Source organism: Anabas testudineus, chromosome 9 (assembly GCF_900324465.2).
Source record: "Anabas testudineus chromosome 9, fAnaTes1.2, whole genome shotgun sequence".
Taxonomy (NCBI): domain Eukaryota; kingdom Metazoa; phylum Chordata; class Actinopteri; order Anabantiformes; family Anabantidae; genus Anabas; species Anabas testudineus.
Window position 1 is genome coordinate 27,532,893 of NC_046618.1, and position 23,320 is coordinate 27,556,212.

At 39.8% G+C, this 23,320-nt stretch overlaps 1 protein-coding gene across 1 annotated transcript; it reads left to right on the top strand.

The window, feature by feature from the left end:
* Positions 1–3,434: 3,434 nt before the first annotated feature.
* Positions 3,435–23,175, top strand: emx3 (empty spiracles homeobox 3). The gene is made up of 3 exons (XM_026344357.1): positions 3,435–4,208; positions 16,778–16,962; positions 19,828–23,175. Exons 1-3 carry the CDS (start codon positions 3,827–3,829, stop codon positions 19,993–19,995), a joined length of 735 nt encoding a protein of 244 aa, XP_026200142.1. The 5' UTR covers positions 3,435–3,826; the 3' UTR covers positions 19,996–23,175.
* The last annotated feature ends 145 nt before the right edge of the window (positions 23,176–23,320 follow it).

Here is a 23,320-nt window from a genome sequence, read left to right on the forward strand (position 1 = left end):
CAGCAGGATTCATGCTGCAGCAGGATAATGAGCACAAACAAACACACCTCAAAGTTCAGCAGCTGCCGAGAGAGTCACCGGACCTCAGCCCCCCCCCCCCCCCCCCCCCCCCACGGAAAACAGTTTGAACGTCTCATTTTCATCTGTCTGGAAAGAATCCGGTCAGCGTTCACTGGTCTTACATGAGCTCCATACATAAATTGGCCTGACTTGACTTCCTGTCACACCAGGCTGCACAGGTACACAGTACAGGTGTGTGTGTGTGTGTGTGTGAGACTGAATGGTGGGGAGGCCCGGGAGGCCCAACACCCTCGAACTGCAGTTTAAAAACCGCAGCTCTAAGCGTGTGAAGCGGATGTGGAGGGATCAGTGTGTCGGTGGCTGTTTGACAAGCTGAGACAATACCTGAGTGTGAGTGTGCGTTAGCTACGGGTCACAGCCTCTGCTGTCATGTCACCGTGTTCCCATGACACCTCACAGCCACCTGGAAACACCTGAGGCAGAGAGGAGAGTGTGAAGAGGAGGAAGGAAACAGAGAAGGGAAGGGAGCAAGGGAGGAGGAAAGAAAAAAAGGAATGACCTGTCCACCAGTGCGGGGGGGGGGGGGGGGGGGGTTGGGGGGGGAACAGGTGAGAAAACACAAGAGGCACAGATTCAGTTCCAGCACCGTGTTTAACGTGTTTATTATTGACAGCAGAGGTCCTGTGACATTAAGGAAGCACCTTTGTCTTCTTTCCTACAGGTCGTCTGAGAAGGTGGGGAGGACGTGTCTGATTCAGACGGGGGGGGGGGGGGGCAGTGAGGCTTGAAGATGGGGGCTGACGTCCTGAAGAAACAGCCAAACCCAAAACTGTGTGATTACTCACAGTGAGGAAAGATTAGTTAGAGATGGCCGGAGCCACGCGATGAGGTCAAAGCATTACGTCCAGTTTATCTGTTACAGACCCCCCCACCACCACTACGTTGGAGCGTCCTGCTGCTCGTCCAATTTAATCAGATCTTTCTGTGCGGCGACGTCCCTCAGCTGGACGACTGTATCATCTCTGTTGCTGTTTCACCACATCGCTCCCACTCCTGCCCCCCCCCCCCCCCCCCCCCCTTTAAAATTTGAAGTGCCCTTTTCACGTGGAACATAAAGACGAGAGATTAGAAGTGGAAAAAATAAATTTGCAGTTATTTCCTGTTAATATCTTTCCCTTGTTGGGCTCTAATGAGGAGTCGCCCCTTCACTTTCAAGAGGGCTTAGCAGCAGTTAGCTGGCTCCAGGCTGCAGGGACAATAATCACATTTTAACTGAGCCTCACACCCCGACCCCCCCACAATCACTCGCACCACTTAATTCCTCCTTTCAGAGCCGGTGATAAAACGCCAGAGGCAAAATTAATAGATGCTAATGGTCGCCTTCAATCAAAGCCGAGCAGGATCCAAATCTGCCAGTAAGGCCTATTAATTAACATGTGGAGGGGGTGGTGAGGCAGAGGGGGGCGGAGGCCAACATACTGAGGCAGGATGGGGAGGAAAAAGGGGCTCTGTGGTTCACACGGGCCTCCACAGGGCGGCCCATTGAAGGTGGAAGCAGGGGGGCTTTGTGGAGCTTCCCGGGCCACAATTAGTCTCTCCTGAATGGGCTGCCATTTGTCCTGCAGGTCCCAAAGCTGCACGTGAAGAGCCGGGTCCAGACTGCACGGGTCAAATCTGACGTCCAGGAGGTGGGGGGGTTTACGGAGGACATCCGGGAGGAGCGGGAGTCTACGGAGGACGTCCAGGAGGTGGGGGGGTCTACGAGGACGAGCCTCAGAGGTGACAGGGACACGGGGCTGAAGCTGTTGTGCATCAGACTCTTTCAGAAACATTTAAAAACGTCACTAATCCCGGAGAGATTAGATTTATTCCACCAGGTAAATCCTGCTGTGGAGGGAATGCTGGATGGGTGATGAGACAACTGGCCCCTGGCACAGATTGACCCCCCCCCCACATCTTCAGAGTTGTTTTCTAACATTTTGTGCTGAATCTGCTTCTGTTTTACAGATGTTTTAGCTGCTTTGTGTCAGAATAGTTCAAATATACAAAGAGGACGAGGACTCAGTTTAACGAGGACTCAGTTTAATGAGGACTCAGTTTAACAAGAATCAGTTTAACGAGGACTCAGTTTAACAAGAATCAGTTTAACAAGAATCAGTTTAACGAGGACTCAGTTTAACAAGAATCAGTTTAACGAGGACTCAGTTTAACAAGAATCAGTTTAACAAGAATCAGTTTAACAAGGGCTCAGTTTAATGAGGACTCAGTTTAACGAGGACTCAGTTTAACAAGAATCAGTTTAACAAGGACTCAGTTTAATGAGGACTCAGTTTAACAAGAATCAGTTTAACGAGGACTCAGTTTAACGAGGACTCAGTTTAACGAGGACTCAGTTTAACAAGAATCAGTTTAACAAGGACTCAGTTTAACGAGGACTCAGTTTAACGAGGACTCAGTTTAACAAGGACTCAGTTTAAGTACAAACATGTACATATACATGTACTTATACAAACATGTATATGTACATGTTTGTATAAGTAGATGTATATGTACATGTTTGTATAAGTAGATGTACGTCTGCTCTGATCACATGATCAACATGAACTGAAAATAAATCACAGGAATTAAAAGATTCTGTAGCTGTGTGTGTGTGTGTGAGTGTGTGAGTGTGTGTGTGAGTGTGTGAGTGTGTGTGTGTGTGTGAGTGTGAGTGTGTGTGAGTGTGTGTGTGTGAGTGTGTGTGTGTGTGAGTGTGTGTGTGAGTGTGTGAGTGTGTGTGAGTGTGTGTGAGTGTGTGTGTGTGTGTGAGTGTGTGTGTGAGTGTGTGTGTGTGTGAGTGTGTGTGAGTGTGTGTGTGTGTGTGTGTGTGTGTGAGTGTGTGTGTGTGAGTGTGTGTGTGTGTGTGAGTGTGTGTGAGTGTGTGTGTGTGAGTGTGTGTGTGTGTGTGAGTGTGTGTGTGTGAGTGTGTGTGTGAGTGTGTGTGTGTGTGTGAGTGTGTGTGGTGTGTGTGTGAGTGTGTGTGAGTGTGTGAGTGTGTGTGTGAGTGTGTGTGAGTGTGTCAGTCTGAGCGACAGGTCAATTGACACAGAACAAGACAATTGACCCTAAGGGTCAAAGGTCAGGTGAAACCATTCTCATCAGTGCTGTGATGGATCAACAACAACATTATTATTAATATTATTATTATTAGTATTAACAACAATAATAATATTATTAATAATGATTATTATTCATATTTTCTTTATCCTCCTCATCACCGCCACTCTCCACCTTTAACGCCCCCCCCCCCCCCCCCCCGTTATCCACTCCATCAACAAAATGGCTGTCGGAGCGGTGTCTTCTGCGCATGCTCAGCGCACCTCTGCCAGGCAGGGCAGGTATCAGTGTGCAGCCTGTTGACTGACAGACACTCACACTCCAGCATGCGGCGACAGGAGGCGTGAGGAGACACCGACTGATCAGAGCTCCGCAGCCCGCCGCCGTCTGCTCTCACCCGGCTGCTGCTCGGAGGATTCGCCCGCACTTTGACCGGACACTTTGAGGAGTTTGTTTGATTTTGATCCTGCAAGAAGCGGAGCGGAGAGCGGGCACAGACACCGCCCCGGACACAGGTGAGAGGAAACTTCACCCGCTCCCAGGTGCAACAGTCCGGATTGGAGCGCGGCTTTTACGCACACGCGGACTTGGGGAGTTATGGCTCTCCGGGGGAAGTTGGGAAACTGAGTGCGAAGAACTGGACGAACCGGAGCCCGATTTGTTCGTATCCTCACCCTCTTCGTCGTCTGCTCAGCGTCAGGTGCCTAAAATGTTCCAGCACAGCAATAACAAGAAATGCTTCACCATAGAGTCTCTGGTCGGGAAGGAGGCGAACGGCCACAGCAACGGCGGCGGCTCCGGGGACGAGCCCATCCGGCCCACGGCGCTCAGGTTCCCGGAGTCCCTGCACCCGGCGGCCGCCGCCGGAGTCTTCGGCACCTGCTTCCAGGGGAGCGGGGGGAGGACTTTGTATTCGACCGGGCCCGATATGGTGCTTCAGGAGCCGGGGACGCACACGCAGAGCCCCGGCGGGCTGCCGCTGCACCCGCTTCAGATCCCCCCGCAGAGCTTCTTCAGCCCGCAGCACCGGGACGCGCTCAGCTTCTACCCCTGGGTGCTCCGGAGCCGGTACCTGGGACACCGCTTCCAAGGTGAGTCGGAGGCTTCGTGTTGTTTTTGTCTTTGTTTGATCTGAGTTTAGTGTTTGTGTTGATGATGAGGAGCCAGGAATTAGACCAGACCACAACTCACTTTCTGTCTCCGTGTGATTTCCTCCGGTAAGGCCTCCACTCTGCTCCACTCTGCTCCACTCTGCTACAGGCTGTGTTACATTATAATTAATAAAACACTGATGAGGGACAAATTATTTTATTAGAGGAAAATCAGATGATTTCTTCTGCACAGGAACAGAAGCAGTTTTAAATCTTTATCACCAACTAATATTATTAGAGGACAGATTTCTGTCATTACTCAGGACCTCACCGCCTTTTTCTGTCTAGTTTTCATTTCATCCTAATTAACCCCGTTAGAGGAGCCTGCACCACCTGCACCACCTGCACCACCAACACACGGACACATTTGAATCATGACATTCTGGGATTTGATGAAATTAGCAGCTTCTCTCATGTCGGAGGAATCGGTTTAAAACTCAGTGTTATCTGCAGCTGCTGGAGAAATGTTTGACTTAATGTTCCTAAAATCCGTGTTTTTCTTAATGTAGTCTGGTGTTTTTGGAGCCTTCAGCATCGCTGCTGCTGTGTTTCTCATCCATTCTTCAACGGCACAGTTTCAACTCGGAGCTCCTTTAACTTTTCTCTTTAAATGAATTCCTCCAGTTTTTTTAGATGAGCTGAGTGAATTTAATGAGATTTAAATGATCTGTTCTCTAATGTTACAGTAGAGATGCAGCTGTTTCCTCTGATAACTAATGTTCTTTATTTAAACATTATAAATATCACAGCTCTCTCTCTCTCTCTCTCTGTGTGTGTGTGAGTGTGTGTGTGAGTGTGTGTGTCACATCATATAAAGTTGATTCCTGTTAATCTCAGTAAAGACCCAGGTGGGATTTTTACCTTCAGGGCTTTTTAGGAACACAGAAAATCTTCTTTTCATTTTCTTCAATGTGCGACATTTTTCTTCTTCTTCGATTTTTTTGATTCACTCAGAAAAATTAAATTAATAAGAAAATAAATAATTTCTAAATGAAACATTAACGAAGCTGAGTTTTCACGTGACTGCAGAAAATAATTTAGATTAAAAATGAAAAATAAAAAAGAGAAAATGACCCGAAGTGAGAGTTAAAATAAAATAATGAAAAAAGACAAATTTAAATAGCAGCTGGGACGTGGTCCAGTGTCAGTGTTATTATTATTATTATTATTATTATTATTATTATTATTATTATTATTATTATTATTATTATTATTAGTATTATTATTATTACGACAGAACAAAACCTTTTAAAATCGATAAAACGACACAAAAGGTCTAATAGAAATCTAGAATAATAATAATTGAATATATCCAAATATAAAATGAAGGAAAACAAACTAAATCATTAAATGTAGAAAATTTAAACCTCCAGCTTTTTCTGTTCTCCTGAAATCGGAGCAGAAAATAATTTCACCGTGAAACTCACAAATATTAATTCAGACTAATTCAGAAACAGGAATAAAACGGACTTTTCCTTTAGTTTGTGTTTTTTTTATTTTCTTCCTGCAGCAGGAAACTAAATGAGGATTTTTATCCAGGCCTTAATTTAATTTAACTTTAATTTAATTTAACATCCAGTTTGTCTCGACACAGACGAAAAGATTCACATCATAATATAGTAATAAGAATAATAATATTCAAACCAGCTGTTTCCTTCATTAAGTTGTATAATGAGTTCAGAAAGTAACGAAGTACAGTGTTGAGGTATTTCTGTACTTCACTATTTCTGTTTTTAGGTACTTTAGTTGTACTTTGATTTAACCAGTGAATAAAATATTAGACTTTATTGATCCTTCTGTTAAAACATATCATCAGAACGGAAGTTCTGCAGAACGAGTACTTTTACTTTTGGTGCTACACTTATTTTGTACTTTTTATAGTAACATTTAGAAAGCAGCTCTTCTACATTGTGGTATTAGTACTGTTACTTATGATCAGAGTACTTCCACTGATGTTACTTTATATTCTGGTCTAGAACCTGCGTGTTGTCCCTTTAATATCAGACACCAGAGTTTTAGTCATGCTCATAACAGAACCAGGTTTAGAGTATTTAGAGTATTTAGAGTATTTAGTACTTTTCTGATTCCTCGGCGTCTGATCCACTTTGTAACGTGGGAAATTTAAAGCTACAGACTTCACTGAATATTTGGTGGAATTGTCCTTTAGAGCTGTTGTTTCTGTTCAGTGGTGGAAAGTAAAAAAGTGTACTTTTGAAGTACATAGTGTGAGTATTTCTACGTTTAGATTGATAGTTTTAGTATTTTAATCTCTGATCTGATCAGTTTTTAATGTTTCAGTTTGTAGTTGGTCGAGACTTCCGAGGTTTTACTGCACTTTCTACTTCTAGTAAGAAGTAAATCATCGTGTACTCGGAAGTTTTCAGCTTTAATTAAAACATTAAAAACATTTCACAAAGATCAGAAAGAAAAGAAATGAACACGTGAGAAGTGGATCAGGTCTGAGCTGGAGAACCTGGTTTGGTTTTTTCCTTTAGTGGATTTGTGATGCGTCGTCGTGTTCTCACACAGGTGAGACATCCTCATCATCTTCATCAATCATCTTCATCATCATCTTCATCTCCTCGACACGTTTTAGTTCTTATCTGGAAGCAGGTGTTGGGTTCAGGTGTTTGGAGGGTACAGCAGTTTTCACAGTCTGAGGGGCTCAACCTGAGGTGCAGGGACAGAAAGAGGGCCGTGACAGGATTGGAAGGAGTGTGTGTGTGTGTGTGTGTGTGTGTGTGTGTTTGTTTATATATATATATATATATATATATATATATATATATATATATATATATATATATATATATACACACAGTAGTACTGAAGTACTTATTCTCACAGTCCTCGGATTAAAACTCACACGTTACTGATGAAGAAGCAATCGAATTAAGTCAAACGATGTAAAGATGAAAAGGTTCAATCTGTGAACATCAGGGGTGTAAATACTTCCATCAGTTCCCTTCTGTACTGTGTTATTCCATTAGTACTTAATACTACTATAGTACTCCACTACGTGTATGTGTCGTTACCAGTTAAGTTGAAGTAGACGCAGGATTAAACACAGACTCGGTCTCAGTGGTTCTTTGTTTGCTTCATCTGCTGATTCATTTCTGAAAGTTTCACAAAAAACTAAAATTAGAGAAAAATGACATAATAAAAAAAAAAATCTTTCTTTATCATCATACTTTAATCTCAGCGAACTGTTTGGTAACAACTGGTCATAGAGAAGGTAGCAGCTGCTTCTGCTCACGACTTTATTAAAGTACTGCACTGAATGAACCTTATTAATTGGTACGATCTGTATAAAGGATCAAATGTGTCCCTGTCTCAGTCCCACCGCAGAGAGACACATGATACCTGTGGTGGTATCTTTGTTTTGTGGTACTGTTTAGAAGTACAGTGAAGTACTTCAGTCTTTACACGGATTCTGCACACGTCGCTCTGTGTGTGACTTCTCTGTTACTGCAGTACTGTTTGTTTCTGTAATAACTGTTGCTTAAATTATATTTATATATGAAATTAATTGTGTTGGTGAAGGAGGACGTACTCCCGTTGTTAAGTAAAAGTACTTCTAGCTCAGCGTATAAATACTATTCCAGATAAAACTCTGTATAACCAGGAAGGTAAGTATCTAAAGTAAAAGTACTTGATGTCACCTGCATTTCATGTGAAATCAGATTTTTACTGCTGCAGCTGAATTTTTTCATTTTTTATTTCAGAACATGGAAAATTCTTGTTTTTTATCATCTCTGAATCTTCTCATTATTTTTTTCTTGGACTGTTTAGTTTTTAAAAATGAGAATAATGATAATAATTAATAATAAATAGTGAGAAAGGTTCCCAGGCTACAGACTGTTAACAATAAATTAGAATATTAACAGAAGAGAAGTCTTCACTGTTGATGAAACGAGATGAAGAACAGAAAATTCCTAATATGTAGTTGTAGTAGTAGTAGTAAGTAGCTCAAATGTGTTGAGTAAATGTACTTAGTTACATTCCAGAGTAACCAAGTACATGAATGTCCCCTTCAGCTGCGTTAGCTGCTCGTCTCCCATGTGAACACTAACGAGCCGTCGTTAGCTGAGCAGCTGCTGCAGGATGGATAGAACGATCACTTGATCACTCCAACATGGCCGCCTGCAGGATTCTGATTCAGAGTTACTGTCGGGACACGTTACGGGGACGTGGCCCCCTCCTCACGGCAGTCTAATAAAAAAGTCAGATGATGAAGACATCGTCTCCAACAACAACACATTAGTGATACTACTGTGCTACTACTACTACTACTACTACTACTACTACTGCCAACACTGGCTGCTACTACAACTACTGCCACTCCCAGTAAAAAGAAGAGAACTAATAAATAAATGGTAGCAGGTATTTGAACTGTGTTTATGAGGTACCAGTCCTGCAGTACTGATGTAGGAGGAGTGGTCAAAATAACAGAAACACCCGTCAGTATATCACAGCTCAATATGATGATTTAACAGTTGATATCTATGGTACAGTCGAGTACGTCTTCCATGGAGTCTGTACTACTGCAGTACAGTGTGGTGCAGTATTTACTGCGTGCAGATCGAAGTATCTTGGACAGAGTGCAGTGAGATACATATTTTAATGGTTGGATGAAAAACGTCCTTATTGTTGCATTTGTTGTCAAAGTAACTGCAGACACACACACAGCGACAGGTCCGGACTTGTTTTCAGTGCCAGGGGAGCCTGATGTGCCATCTGCCCCAACAATCTCCTCCTCCTCCTCCTCCTCCTCACCGTGAACATGTTCTCAGGATGATAAAGAAGCTTCAGTGTTTGAATCCTGTGTAAGGAAAATACAAAGACGTCCAAACTCTACAGGAGCTCGGTTCTAAAGCAGTCCGAGAACAAAATCTGCACTCTTCACTCTGCGTATTTTATCCAGCAGTATATGTGTATATAATATCAGCAGTGTATATATATAATATCAGCAGTATATATATATAATATCAGCAGTATATATATAATATCAGCAGTATATATATATAATATCAGCAGTATATATATATAATATCAGCAGTATTATATATATATCGCATATATATATAGTATAATATCAGCATTGTATATATATTAATATCAGCATTATATATATATAATATCAGCAGTATATATATAATAAGATCAGCATGGGTATATATATAATATCAGTAGTATATATATATATATATATATATAATATCAGCAGTATATATATATATAATATCAGCAGTGTATATATATAATATCAGCAGTGATATATTATAATACAGCAGTCAGTATATATATAATATCAGCAGTATATATATATATAATATCAGCAGTATATATATAATATCAGCAGTATATATATATAATATCAGCAGTATATATATATAATATCAGCAGTATATATATATAATATCAGCAGTATATATATATATATATAATATCAGCAGTATATATATAATATCAGCAGTATATATATATATATATAATATCAGCTGTGCGCCTGTGTGTGAGGAGACGTTGTTTGTATTATTAGTCTTATTATTATTCTTATTATTATTTTTATTCTTATTCTTATTTATTAGTTTATTCTTATTAGTATTTAGTCTTATTATTCTGTATTATTCTTATTATTATTATTTTATTATTATTATTATTAGTATTATTATTTTATTATTATTATATTTTTATTATTATGTCTTATTATTCGTATTCTTATTCTTCGTATCTTATTAGTATTATTTCTTGTATTATTCTTATTCTTATTATTATTATTCTTATTATTTTTTATTAGTCTTATTATTATGTATTATTCTTATTATTTCTGTCTATTATTATTCTGTATTATTATTCGTATTATTCTGTATTCGTATTTTTATTCTTCTATTCTCTTAGTATTATTAGTCTTATTATTAGTATTATTCTTATTATTAGTATTATGTATTTATTCGTATTATTAGTATTAGTATTATTAGTATAGTCTTCGTCTTCTATTCTTAGTAGTATTATTCTTATTATCTTATTTTTATTATTATGTATTCTATTTAGTATTATTCTTATTCGTATTATTAGTATTCTTATTCTGTCTTATTATTATTCTTATCTTCTTATTTTTTATTATTCGTATTCTTATTATTATTATTATTATTATTTTTATTCTTATGTCTATTATAGTCTTCTTATTCTTAGTATTTAGTATTATTATTCTGTATTATTATTCTTCTTATTCTATCTATTATTCTTTTTTCTTTTTATTATTAGTCTTCTCTTTGTCTTATTCTTATTATTCTTATGTATTATTCTTATTATGTATTCTTATTCGTCTTATTCTGTATTAGTATTTTTCTTCTTATTATTATTATTAGTATTATTATTATTATTATGTATTATTTTTTCTTTAGTTATGTATTATTCTTAGTATCTTAGTATTCGTATTATTCGTATTCGTATTAGTCTATTATTCGTCTTTATTATTCTGTCTTATTATTCTGTATTATTCTTATTCTTTATTCTTCTTATTAGTATTATTTTCGTATTATGTCTTATTCGTCTTCTTATAGTATTCGTTCTTCTTATTATGTCTTCTTATTATTATTCTTAGTCTAGTCTTTCGTATTATTATTATGTATTCTTATTCTTTTATTATTTTTAGTTATTCTTATTAGTTATTAGTATATTATTATGTCTTATTCTTAGTCTTCTTCTTCTGTCTTCTGTCTTCGTCGTATTATTATTCGTATTCTTATTCGTATTCTTCTTCGTCTCGTCTTCTCGTCTTCTTTTTATTCTTCTTCTATTTCTCTCTTCGTCTTCTTCTTCTGTCTTCTTCTTCTTCTTCTTCTTTTTCGTCTTCTTCTTCTTCGTCTTCTTCGTCTTCTTCTTCTTCTTCTTCTTCGTCTTCTTCGTCTTCTTCGTCTTCTTCGTCTTCGTCTTCGTCTTCTTCTTCGTCTTCTTCTTCTGTCTTCTTCTTCTGTCTTCTTCTTCTTCTTCTTCTTCGTCTTCTTCTTCTGTCTTCTTTGTCTTCTTCGTCTTCTTCTTCTGTCTTCTTCTTCGTCTTCTTCTTCGTCTTCGTCTTCGTCTTCTTCTTCTGTCTTCTTCTTCTTCTTCTTCTTCTTCTTCTTCTTCTTCTTCTTCTTCTGTCTTCTTCTTCTTCTTCTTCTTCTTCTTCTGTCTTCTTCTTCGTCTTCTTCTTCGTCTTCTTCTTCTGTCTTCTTCTTCTTCTTCTTCTTCTTCTTCTTCTTCGTCTTCTTCTGTCTTCTTCTTCTTCAGATACATCGACCACGCTTTAGCTCCCCTGAGTCTCCTGCAGTTGTTTTTTATGTTGGTGATGCGTTTGTGGTACAGTTATCGGCTACGACCATCTTTGATAACGAACGAGTAGCTGACAGGTGACGGGTGATCATGTTCTCATCACCTGCTTCTGTTTACATTCTTCTTCTTCTTTCATCACAGCAGCTGAAGCCGTTTGTCCGTGACAGAAATATGTTCTCGTCTCTCTGCTGCTTCTTGTTTTTGCAGCATTCGGTTTTTTAAAATGTTTGCATGTTTCAAACGTGCTAGAAATTGAGTCTCGTTACTGAACTGATGCTAAAGTCAGTTTTCACTTCTCAGTGTTCAGCTGCAGATCGGCTCTGTTCTTGGTTTGGTATGTTGCTCAGTTCACCAGCGGTTGATTTCTTTTTCAGGATTTTCAGGATTTTTCTTGTTAGCTTTGTCCAGCATTGGATTTCTGCCTTTTGTTGTTTTCTTACATTCAGCTCTCTGGTTTTCATGTTCATTTATTCTTTCTAACAACAAATGCAATGTTCAGGTAAAGGCCAGGGCTAAAACCAGGACCAGTCACTGGGGAGCCGTGAACTGTTTTGACACATGATCCAGAACCCAGCAGCTTGAAATTTGTGTGATATGATGTCAAAGGTGCAATGTTCACTTTAGCATCTCATTGTGTAAAAGGCATCAACTAAAATCATGCCAAGCCAACACTTTTGGAAGAAGCAGCATATGACACTAGATGCAGTTCACCGCCAGAGGTTTTTAGGCTGCTGCCTCCATCCTTCTGGTTTCAGTCTTAGCACCACACATTGAATCTGCTCAAGTGATGTGCTTCCAGATCCCAGAGGCCCAACACTGAAGTTGGTGATAAGGTCTGTGCTAACACTCAGTGTTACAGTTCAGTATTGGAAGGTGTTGGGGCCAGGGCTCTGTGCAGACAAGTCCAGGTCTGTTTCTGAACATCCCGAGCTTTGTGTCTCTGTCTCCTGACTCTAGTGCTGGTGTATGTGCAGTATTTCTGCAGCAGTCTTTCCTCCTGAAGTTAAACAGCAGAACAGCAGCTCCTCTTCAACCTGTTTTCAGCCATTAGGCTGCAGCGAGTTGTTATTATCTGCTTCCACTCTGTCTGCGTTAAAAGGGTTAAAACCTTTAAACTAAAGGGCAGACGGTGAAAAATGGATTTGTTTTGGTTTGTTTTTCATCTTTGACAACTGGAAAATGCTCATGTGGTGGTAAAATGATGAAAATAGAATAACAAGCACAATGGGAGTAAGCAAGAAATTATAAACACATGATAAAAATATAGAAATGAAAATATAGTAGGACAAAAACTGCATTGCACAGACATGACACATCCTGATATATTATGTAAAGTGCAGTATTGTACAGTAAATAGTGTAGTAGTTACATGAAAAGAAAGGAGCCATGTGTGCACGCAGTCTTTCTGACAACAGACCAGTATTTATACTGTGTAATGAACACACTGTGTTGTAATGTGTGTAATACGTGAATCAGTTTGCAAACACAAAGAGGACCACATCATCATTGTCTCGCTCCGACTGTTGAGACGGGATTTATTTAACCACATGTCTGATAAACAAATGAGCTTTTTTATTGTTTAACCTGAAGTATTTTCAGTGGAGCAAAGTCAAATTAGCAGAACCACAGGGAACCTGTGGGAAATTGTACAGTAGTTGGTTTTCAAATCATATTTGACTTGAAGACCTGGAATACTTTTGTATTTCATTCTAAATTAAACTCAGGATTCCTGTCATCAGCAGTGGATCAGGAGTTAAAGTGCTCGCAGGATAACTGAGAGTTGGACACTTTGTGTTGGGCTTAATTCAGCGGAAACATTATAGAGTTTTGTGGAAGATCTTTCAGAGGATTTCAGCAGGTGTCATGTCTGTTTTCATGTAGCTGATGCTTTCATTTTGCAGATTTCCTCTTAGTTTCTTTCAGTTTGATCAGTATTTTGATGTTCACCCTTTTTTTTATATTTTGTCTTTGGGAAATCTTTTTTTTATTAGTTTCTCTGTGTGTTCGCTGCATCGTCAGTGATTTCGAGCAGCAGAATCCAAACCAGCACATCTCTGACCTTCCTGTAAACTTGATGCTGTTGATACATTGAAGCGTCGTCTTATTTGACATTCAACAGAAATCAACCATCATATTTGCAAACAAAGACAGCCGTCAGTCACTGCTTGTGTCTCGGTGTTTGCATATGAATATCACTTCATATAGAAGCTAACGTTGGCTACAAGGCGTGAGCACGTGTCTGCTTTCTGCACGCCATCATTGTCCTCTTCGCCTCCTCGAAGCCGCAAATCAACCGACCTTTTTGCGTGTTGCGTGTCGATGGCTGCGTCTCCTTTCAGCCGAGCCGAAGTGGTTAAAAAGAAGTCGTGCATGGATTTGTTTTTATGTAAAATGCATTGAAAAATTTACGTGCGATTTCAATAAACGGTCAGAAAAATACAGCAGATGTTGAATGTGGGTTTGGAACAAACGCCATGACAAAGAACCACAAACGTCCATTTTTCCACATGTTGTCTCAGATTTAGCCGACTGCACATCAACACGCCCGATAAACAAATCAGCTCCTGTTTTTCCAAGTTACACTTGATTCTGTGGGAAAGAAGTCAAGTGGTAAAACGCAGACAGCCATAACGTAGAAATACTGCTCTAAACATTAGCAGGAAGTTAGTAACAACACTTTAACAAAGTGCATTAAGCTGAAATTGTCCAACATTTAAATTAAATCACAGCTAGCTTTACTTTCTTTTAGTTTTTAGAACCTTTCAGTTTGTTTATGGTCAAATGAAATGACAAGAAGCTGAGATACAGTCAAACCGATCACATGAAGGAATCGGTTAACTTGACTTTCTCTCAGGGAGACGACAGTGGGAGGAAACGCTTTGTTTCGTCTGAACTGGATGATCCAGTTGTTTCTGCAGAGTTAGGAGCTGTGAAGTGTCTTGTCTAAGATCTTCCTCCGTGTGGTGAAGGGATTGTAGACCTGGATCAGGAGCTCAGGTAGGAAGGTGCTGATGAAGCCAGTGCAGAGATGTGAACGGTGGTGTGACCCGTGCCCTTTGTACCAACTGGCAGTGTGTTAGGACGAGAGGTGTAGTTGGTCGTCAGTGAAGACATCCAGCATGTTCAAACGTCGGAGAGACGGGGGAGTCGTCCAGTGGAATGGACAAAATGACATAGAGACATGTGACACCACACTGTGTGGAGAGGAGGTGAAGTGACACTAACAGATCTCTGCAGAGGATCGATACGTGACGGGGTGAAGTTAGAAGACGAGGAACTGTGATTCATGTTCAGCATCTGCAGTGGAGCATCTCCGACATTCATTCACATCCAGTGTGTGTTGAGTAGTTTTTGTTGAGGTGGACCGTGTGGCTGTGTAAATAGTCACCGTTTTGTGGTGCTGCAGCAGACGTCTGTGGTTTCACTGCAGAGTCGAACGCAAATATCTGCTGCAACAAACACACACACACACAGTTTAACCAGAGCAAACACGCACACACACGTCGATATCATGTTCACCATCCGCCTTTGTCTTCATTCAAATCTCTGATCACACATTATTATAATAATAATGAGCAGTGCAGCTCCTGGGCTTCTGTCTCTGTGAGGACCAGGTTCACACACAGAATGCCGACTTCTTTATGTTCTGGGTCTGGTGTGGTCCATCTAGCGGCTCTGTCTCGTGTCTGTGATCGTGTTGTATGTGTAACTCTTGCAGCTCTACTCGTCCACAGTCGTCTACAATCAGTCTTCAGACTGAAGAAGCTACTTGATGAGTCCAGTTGCCACGACTCAACTTCCAGATCTTTGTTGTTTTGTCTTTTTAAAGTCACCTTGTGTCTCCTTGAATCTAATTGAGGTTGTTTTAGGCATTTTTATCTTTAGCTTTGCAGTGATTGCTGTGCCTCGTTTCAGTGATGTCCATGTGGCTATCATGTCTTTTTAAATATATTTTGCATCTCTTGATTTTCCTTTTGCATTTTTATATGGCCTCTGGTATCTCTGGTAGATGCTTTGTGTCTTCTTGTCCAGTTCATCTCTCTTTGAGGACCTTTTGTGTCTGTACTGTACCTGTGTTGATTTTTTGGTGGAAGTTTTCTAGGTAAAGACCAGGCTGTGACCATAAAACTAATACAATCTAAAGGCTTGTTTCTAAGTTTTAGGGAGTGCACTTTGAAGGTGCTTGATGATATGCAAACATCTGTAATAAGTGTGTTATCTTCAGATGAGTTCACACTTTCCATCTTAGCGTACTGGTCCTGTGTCCATATAAACACTGAAACAGGTTTTTCTTGATCCTGTTCACACTGACCATTAAAACCTGAGACAAAATCCACAGCACTACATTCTTAGCGCCTCTTCTGTCTAAAGCTAATATGAATTCTGAATTCTTTAGTCATTTTAATACAGTTTCCCCTCCACTTTTTCTTCCCACTGTTTCCTTGTTAAGCTGTAGCAGAGGGACAGAAACTATTAGTTACCACATGATTTACCTAACGCAGCCTGATGACACCTCATACTAGCCTCAGATAATTCTCCACATTCTGAGAATCATCTGATAGTTTGACCAGGAGGAACAATCACAGCGAGCTAAACCTGTTTCAGCATTTCAGCAAACACCTGACTGTAGTTATCACCTATTAACCAACTGTTGATCTGTGGCGGGTCCAGCTTCAGCTTCCTGTATGAAGGTTAAATGCTTTTCATGTCCACGAGCTTTAGACTAACTAAACTCACTGTTTCCTTGAAAAGTGTTTCTTATATTAACATAATTACGGAGAAACTGAGTTTCCACTGTTATTTAAAAAGTAACATGTAGAAATCCAAAGATTCAGATATTTGTTAAAGCGATCAAAGGTCCCGTCACACCAGCTGGTTTATAAAGTTCATCTCTTTTATTTGTTCTCACAACCTAAGTAATCAGATTTAATGTTTATACTAGTAAACGCATGGATGGACAAGTGAACGAGCCCCCAGCAAAGCAACCACAGAGTGACGCAAAACGTGATGCAGCAGAGAGAGATGCATGAGGGCACATTTGTATTTTGACCATAGGTCGTGGTAGTAATGTTTCCTGGACCACCTCAGGAAGTGGCTTAATGAGATCACAATCCATCTTCGTGGTTGTTGTGTGCTGTTGGTGTCTCTGCCAGACAAACCAAGTGTTTTTAACCTGCGTGTTTTCTCTTCAGGAGAAGACAGCAGTCCAGAGAACCTGCTGCTCCATGGTCCGTTCTCCAGGAAACCCAAAAGGATCCGGACGGCGTTCTCCCCGTCTCAGCTGCTCCGTCTAGAACGAGCCTTCGAGAAGAACCACTACGTGGTTGGAGCCGAGAGGAAACAGCTGGCCAGCGGGTTGTGTCTGACGGAGACCCAGGTATGCATCATGGGAAACGGTGGTTTATCACGGTTTTACCTGGATGTACAATAGTTAGAGTCATAGAATCACTGCTGTAAGAATTTTCCTAAAATGAAAATATAAACGATTGGATGAAAAGAAACTGACTAAAAAGAACTAACTAAAAAAGAGTCTCTCAAAAAATATGAATGTATGAATTTATGAACCAGTGATGAATGTGTGCATAGAAATAAAACGAAAAAAAAAGCATGAGGATTTGATCCTGAAAGAGTGAAAATGACCTTTAATTAAAAAATGTTAAATAATATCACAAAGAAATTAAAGAGTAAATGGGAAAAAAAGGAATGAATTAGAATAAATTACATGTGAATGTACTGAAATAAAAGGAATAAAGAATAGAAAATGTTTTTTAAAACCTGCAGCAGCTAATAATAAAATATAATTCATAATAATAAATGTTCAACATGGTTTAAAACAACAGAACTGAACATCAAACATTAAACAGAGATAAAAAAGTGGGATTTGAACCAGCGTCCGTGCCTTGCTCACTGACAGTCTCCTGCAGAGTACATGTCATTTCCCTGTAAATGAAACGATGTTGGCCGTGATCCAGATCCGAGGAATGATGGAGGGGGCGGGGAGAGTCGCTGGTTAGTCAGCTCCCTCCACCTTTTCTCAGGGGTGATTGACGGTGTTTGTCATCAGGTCGCTGCAGTGATACGAGTCTGACGCCAGTGAAACGACGTGAATCATCCACAATTATTTATGATCCACATTTCACAACAGAGGAAGAGAGAAAGATCCATCAATCAGCAGAGGATCAGCCATCAGCAGTTATTAATCACACCTCAACTAGAGCTTATGCAATCAGAGCAGCTTTATGGACGATAATAATCCAGCACAGAGACACATTTGGGATCTGATCCAAAAACTCTTCAGCAGCCTGTCAGGAGGGTTAATGCAGCATAATCGGATCCTTTACCTGAGGAAAAGTAGCTACGCAACAATTTAAAAGTTCTTAATTACAAGTAAAAGTCACGTATTCAAAACTAAGCTTGAACAAAAGTACACAAGTATTTAAAACTGTCCAAAGTGAAAGTACTTGTTGTGCAGTGTTTTTTTTTTCTCTTACATTTTTACATAGACTCAGTTTGTTGCAGCACAATTCACCATGTTTAAATCTGAGGTACTCGACTACTGTCCTACTATTATCTGAACACCAGCTAAACCCTCAAATGATGAAGCTTTGCTGTTAATTACATTTCACCAATACATTGAAATTTGGTTTGAGAATAGTATTTCATAGGTTCAGCTTCTCCCATGTGGCAGCATTTTTTATTTCTCTGAATTTCTACAAACCTTTGATTAAAGGAGGAAAATAATAATTTGCTGCAGCTTTTTATAAAATTCAACTTCAACTAGCTGCAACAGAAAAATGTGGGTTTTAACAGTTAATATATTTCTATGCTGACTACCTTTAAGTACATTTCCTGACTAACGTTATATTTCCAACACATGGCATTTACTTGTATGACAGTATCTTTACTATAGTATTATTTATTCTAAATTATATAAATGATATATATTATATATTATATTCTTCCTTCCAGTGTGACTTAACGTGACTTTTAATCTACACTTAGAAATAAAATAGTTTTATGTCAAATCAAACTACAGGAATGAGATTCTTGGTTTTTAATCCCACTAAGAACTTTACTACTACTACTGTAACTTTGGTTTTTATTTCTCATTCAGAGTAAATTATCTTTACTTTCTTTCTGACTGATCAAATCTAGGTTAGAGACCAGTAACCATTATTAGTTACAGACAGAATAGAGGATTGAACTGAGGCTGATGTTTAACTAATAATGTTTAATCTGAGTCTTTAAATATTCTAATGTCTTGTTTTGGCAATGGGCTGTGTAAAATGTTCTGAGCAGAGCTGTAAAGACTCTGTCCCACAGTTTAACTCTTGGTTTCATTCCTGTCACTTTACAAAGACCATAAGTTCAGGAACAGTCCTATCCTGGTTTTATCAGACCGAGCACATACGAGTTCAATCTCTGGAAAGCAGCCAACAGGAAACCGCCTCCTCGCACACAAATTTCTTTTTGTTTCGTCAGCGTTAGAAACGTCAGCATCATCATTACACAACGTCCCGTCACACAGAGAATCTGATATTAAAGCGTCTCCTCGGGCCCTTCGCAGCACCGAGGAGACGCCCGAGCTCCTTTCCTGTTGATCTGGATGCTTGTGCAACAGTTCTGCAGGACGAGTTCGAACAGTTGCATGTCACGGTGATGTAGCAGCGTAGAGATTAGAGATTAAATCACTGTGAGAATAATTTCTAACAGTAATAGAAAGGGGAGGGGGCGGCTTTCTTCAAAGTCATGGTTGATTAGTAGAAAACGAGCCCCCACTCTTCCTACATACAGCACACGTTCAGTGTCTGTTGACTCATTTAGTTGTGGTGGATTCGTTGTTTCTGTATTTCTGGTTTGTTTCTAATAACGTCAGGAGATGTTATCGATTGATGCAGTTAAATGTCGTGAAGTCACAATGACAGCAGATTATATCATCACCCAACTCAGCCCAGAACTAAAGTGGATTTAAAAAAACCTGTTTTACAAAACCAGCTACTTAGCGCTCACTCGTCAGGTGAACCAGGAAGTTTAAAAACATTAAAGCACCGATCTCACCTTGCTGAGGATGCTCCAGGTGTGTTCAAATGCAGCCTCTGCTAGTCGAGTCTTACAACTCATTCTAGCTTTTACTTGAGTACAGACATTAGGTCAGTTGTTCTATCAAACAGTAACTAGGTCAACCGCTAAACTACATGTATGATCACTCAGCCGTGCTCTACCTGTGTGTGTCTCCGTGCAGGTGAAGGTTTGGTTTCAGAACCGCAGGACGAAGCACAAGCGCCAGAAGTTGGAGGAAGAGTCTCCTGAAGCTCAGCAGAAGAGGAAGGGCAGTCAGCACGTGAGCCGCTGGAGAGCAGCGACGCAGCAGAGTGGAGGCGAGGACGTGGACGTCATCAGCGAGGACTAGATGATCCCATGCAGAACCGTCTACAACACTCAGTCGTTACAGTCTTTCCAGTTCTCGTTTACAACCCACAAGTCTGCACTGAAGACTCTGATCTGACAAATGTGCAGTTATTTACCAAAAAGTGAAATCCACTTTTAAATAACGTGGATCATGTGAGCGGAAGCAGGAAGCTCTCCAACATTAATCCGAGTCAAACTAAACCGGGACAAAACCAGGGGAAGCACTAAACAGAGGTTGTTTTAGAAAATAAATGAAAACACACAGGTGTCCTGAACGCACCATGCAACAGAAAACAGCGTGTACACAAACTGGTGTAAAAGTGCAGACTGTGAACGCACCACGAGGCTAACGTTAGCTCTCAGTAGCAACAGACCTGAGCTGTAATTAATCTGTAAATCTGGATTTGTGAATCATTTAGATTTAGATGAGACAGAATCAAGAGTCTCAGCTGCTCACTATTAGTTTGTGAATCGTTCCCAAGTTGAACTGACTTGTTTTAACTTGGGAGTGAAGACGTTAGAGTCTCACCGAGCTCCACCACCGCTTTCACCTTAAACACTGAAATTCAGGTCATTATTCTTAGTTAGAAGAGACTCCGATCAGTAGATGCAAAATGTTTTATAGCCACGAGCTTCATTAAGCAAAGCTTGGGACTTCAATTTCAAAATAAAAGTTGCTATGTGAGGTCTTATTTTAAAGTTTCCTTAAGACAAACATGAAACACTATGATGTTAATCTCACTTTGTACAACAGACGCCTGTGATCAGAATCTGACCAATAGGTGAGAGACAGACGCACGTACAAAACTCAGATCTTAATTTACAGTTTGATTACAGCTCAGATTTCTTTGTCAGAAACAGAATAAAAGGTGCATTAAGCTGCCAAAATATCCCAATAAATCGTTAAAACATACCCAATTTGTAAATGTAGTATGTTTCCTCTTAATGTAAAACTGCATTAAAGCTATTTTCAGCTCTCGTTTCAACAGTTTTAGTTGAATAACAAGCAAACAAACTTGACAACATGGGACACAGCTCACCTTTCTGACTGATGGATGTCCATGAAGGCATCAGCATTCATGCAAACAGGAAGTCGAACAGACACTTCTCCTGTTACGGACAGGACGATGATGGGAAAAACAAAAATCAGCCACGAGGAAGGAGCTTTAAAAACCCCCAACAAACTGCTACTTCCCGTTGGACTTCCTGAGACGTGGTCACAGCTGTCGACCGAACACTCGACGGTCGATTTTGGTGCCAAACGAAGCCAGCGTCCTGAAAAAAGAGACGATTAAAGTGAGAGGAGAAGCTGCTCCGAAGCTGAGGGCTTCTGAGCGTCTGTCTGCGACAGACGGCAGCCGGCTCGCAGGAAATCTGCTGCAGCAAGGACAGAAAATAAGGTTCCTCCATCAGGACAGACACAGAAAGTAGAAACAGGAGGGAAGTTTTCAAATCCTCTGTCTGTGAGGTTTTTAGAACAGGTTCAGGTTCAGCGAAGGCCTGAGAGCTAAAAGCAGTTTTACACCCACACCAGGATTTTAGTTTCATCCATTTCCTGTCCCAACATCAGCTCCGCACATCTCTCACTTGAATTTGACTGTAAACTGTTGTGATGGTACGATGAGATTAAGCCTGCAGGTTATTCAACAGTCACATGAAGGAATCTGACAGTTTCACATGGAAGCTGCAGCTGTGACTGGTGCACGAGTCGTCGTGAAGTCTCACTAAAGCATCAGCTCCTGAGTAAGAGAGGAAACATCAAATCCTGCTAAGAAATTACAAAGAACCCTCCAATCGTCAGAACACTGTCAACATTACAGTCACACTGTCACGAGCATCTGCAACTCAGTGTGTTTTCTCCTTCATGACAGTTTTCATTATGTTCTGTTGAACATCAATCATGTTCCTGCCGCACTCGGAGTAAAATAACAGATTAATAAGAGCGTCTGTCGCGTTGTCAGAGCATCGCGCCAACAGAACAGAACCGATTCATCTTTGTTAAAGGGACCGTTTGCTCCAATACTCATTAGAATATGGTGGAAAAACTCTTCAGAAAAACACATCACATGCTGCACGGAGCGTGTTGCAGAGAAATAATATGAATCACTCTGTAGTTTAGTGAGTAAAGAAAACGGGCTGAGATTTAAAGTCCTGCTGGAGGAACCAGTGCCAAATGAACCAGAATTACTCCTGAAGATATGTCACGTGTCGATTCTTATCAGATAAACCTGGAAATAATCAGAAGGTTTGAGGTTCTGCTTCTGCGTCTTTATTTCTTTGTGGATCAGTGAAGCTGCTGATCTTCTGGGTGAAGCGGGGTTTGACTCGCTTCACGTATTTCTTTGAGTTTTGGGTCATTTACTGTTTGGTTTTGGTCGTTTTGTCTTTTTCTGAATTTACTGTGTAATTTCTTTGTCATTTTGCGTCTGTTCAGGTTCATTCTGTGTTTAGTCTTCCTTCATTTTGTGTTTTTGAACGTGAGCGTCACTGGATCAACCTCCAGAAGATCTGAGCTCTGAACTGACAAGTTAACGAGGTCACCGAGAGGTCACCGACTCAGCTCCACAGCTAAACTTCCTGTTTCTCAAACCTTCAGATTATTTCCAGGTTTATTAAAAACACTAGTTTTTAAAATATTGGAATATTCCACTGATAATCTGATCATAAAAGGAAAAGTGCCCCACAGCTGTTTCTGTAACGGCTGCTTTGCTCAGCGGCACTGCGGCAGTCAGCTGATCCTGGAGCAGTTTGAACTGGTTTCACTTTTCATTCTGCTGGTTAGTTTTGTCTTTTTGGAAACAAACAAACAAAAAATGTAGGTATTTATGTAAAAATGGATTTGAAAAGTATTCTATGCATCTGCTGTGTATATAATGATAATAATAATAATAATATTAATAATAATGACGTGTGTTCTGTCCTGTTTGTTTCTCTCCCTGCATCAGTTCATCTGTTTGTTTCTTCTTCTTCTTCCTGGACAAATTTACCTCATCATCTCCTTATGTAGCACTTCTTCTTAGTCAGATCTATTTTTTCATTGTTTTAGGATCGAATGCACTAATTGTTCAACTTGTTTCCTCTGAGAAAAGGAAAAATAAGACAGAAGCTTTGTACTTCCTGTGTTCAGATTTGGAAAAATATAAATAAAATGAAATAAAATACAAAAAGTTTTTTTATGTGATGGAAATCTGAAAGAATCTGTCTTTTAGAATAGACACGTTATTGATTGATTATTGATTATTATTATTTTTAATGAGCTTTTCTTTGTTTTCTTTGCTTTTTTCTGTTCTGTTTGTTTTCTGAGTTTGATTTTTCCTAAAACGAGG

What these genes read in the sequence shown, in the direction of transcription:
- emx3 (XM_026344357.1), top strand. Translation starts at nt 3,827, where the DNA reads ATGTTCCAGCACAGCAATAACAAGAAATGCTTCACCATAGAGTCTCTG. An exon ending in CCTGGGACACCGCTTCCAAG is followed by an intron (nt 4,209 to 16,777) that starts GTGAGTCGGAGG and finishes TTTTCTCTTCAG; the next exon opens with GAGAAGACAGCAGTCCAGAG. An exon ending in TGTGTCTGACGGAGACCCAG is followed by an intron (nt 16,963 to 19,827) that starts GTATGCATCATG and finishes GTCTCCGTGCAG; the next exon opens with GTGAAGGTTTGGTTTCAGAA.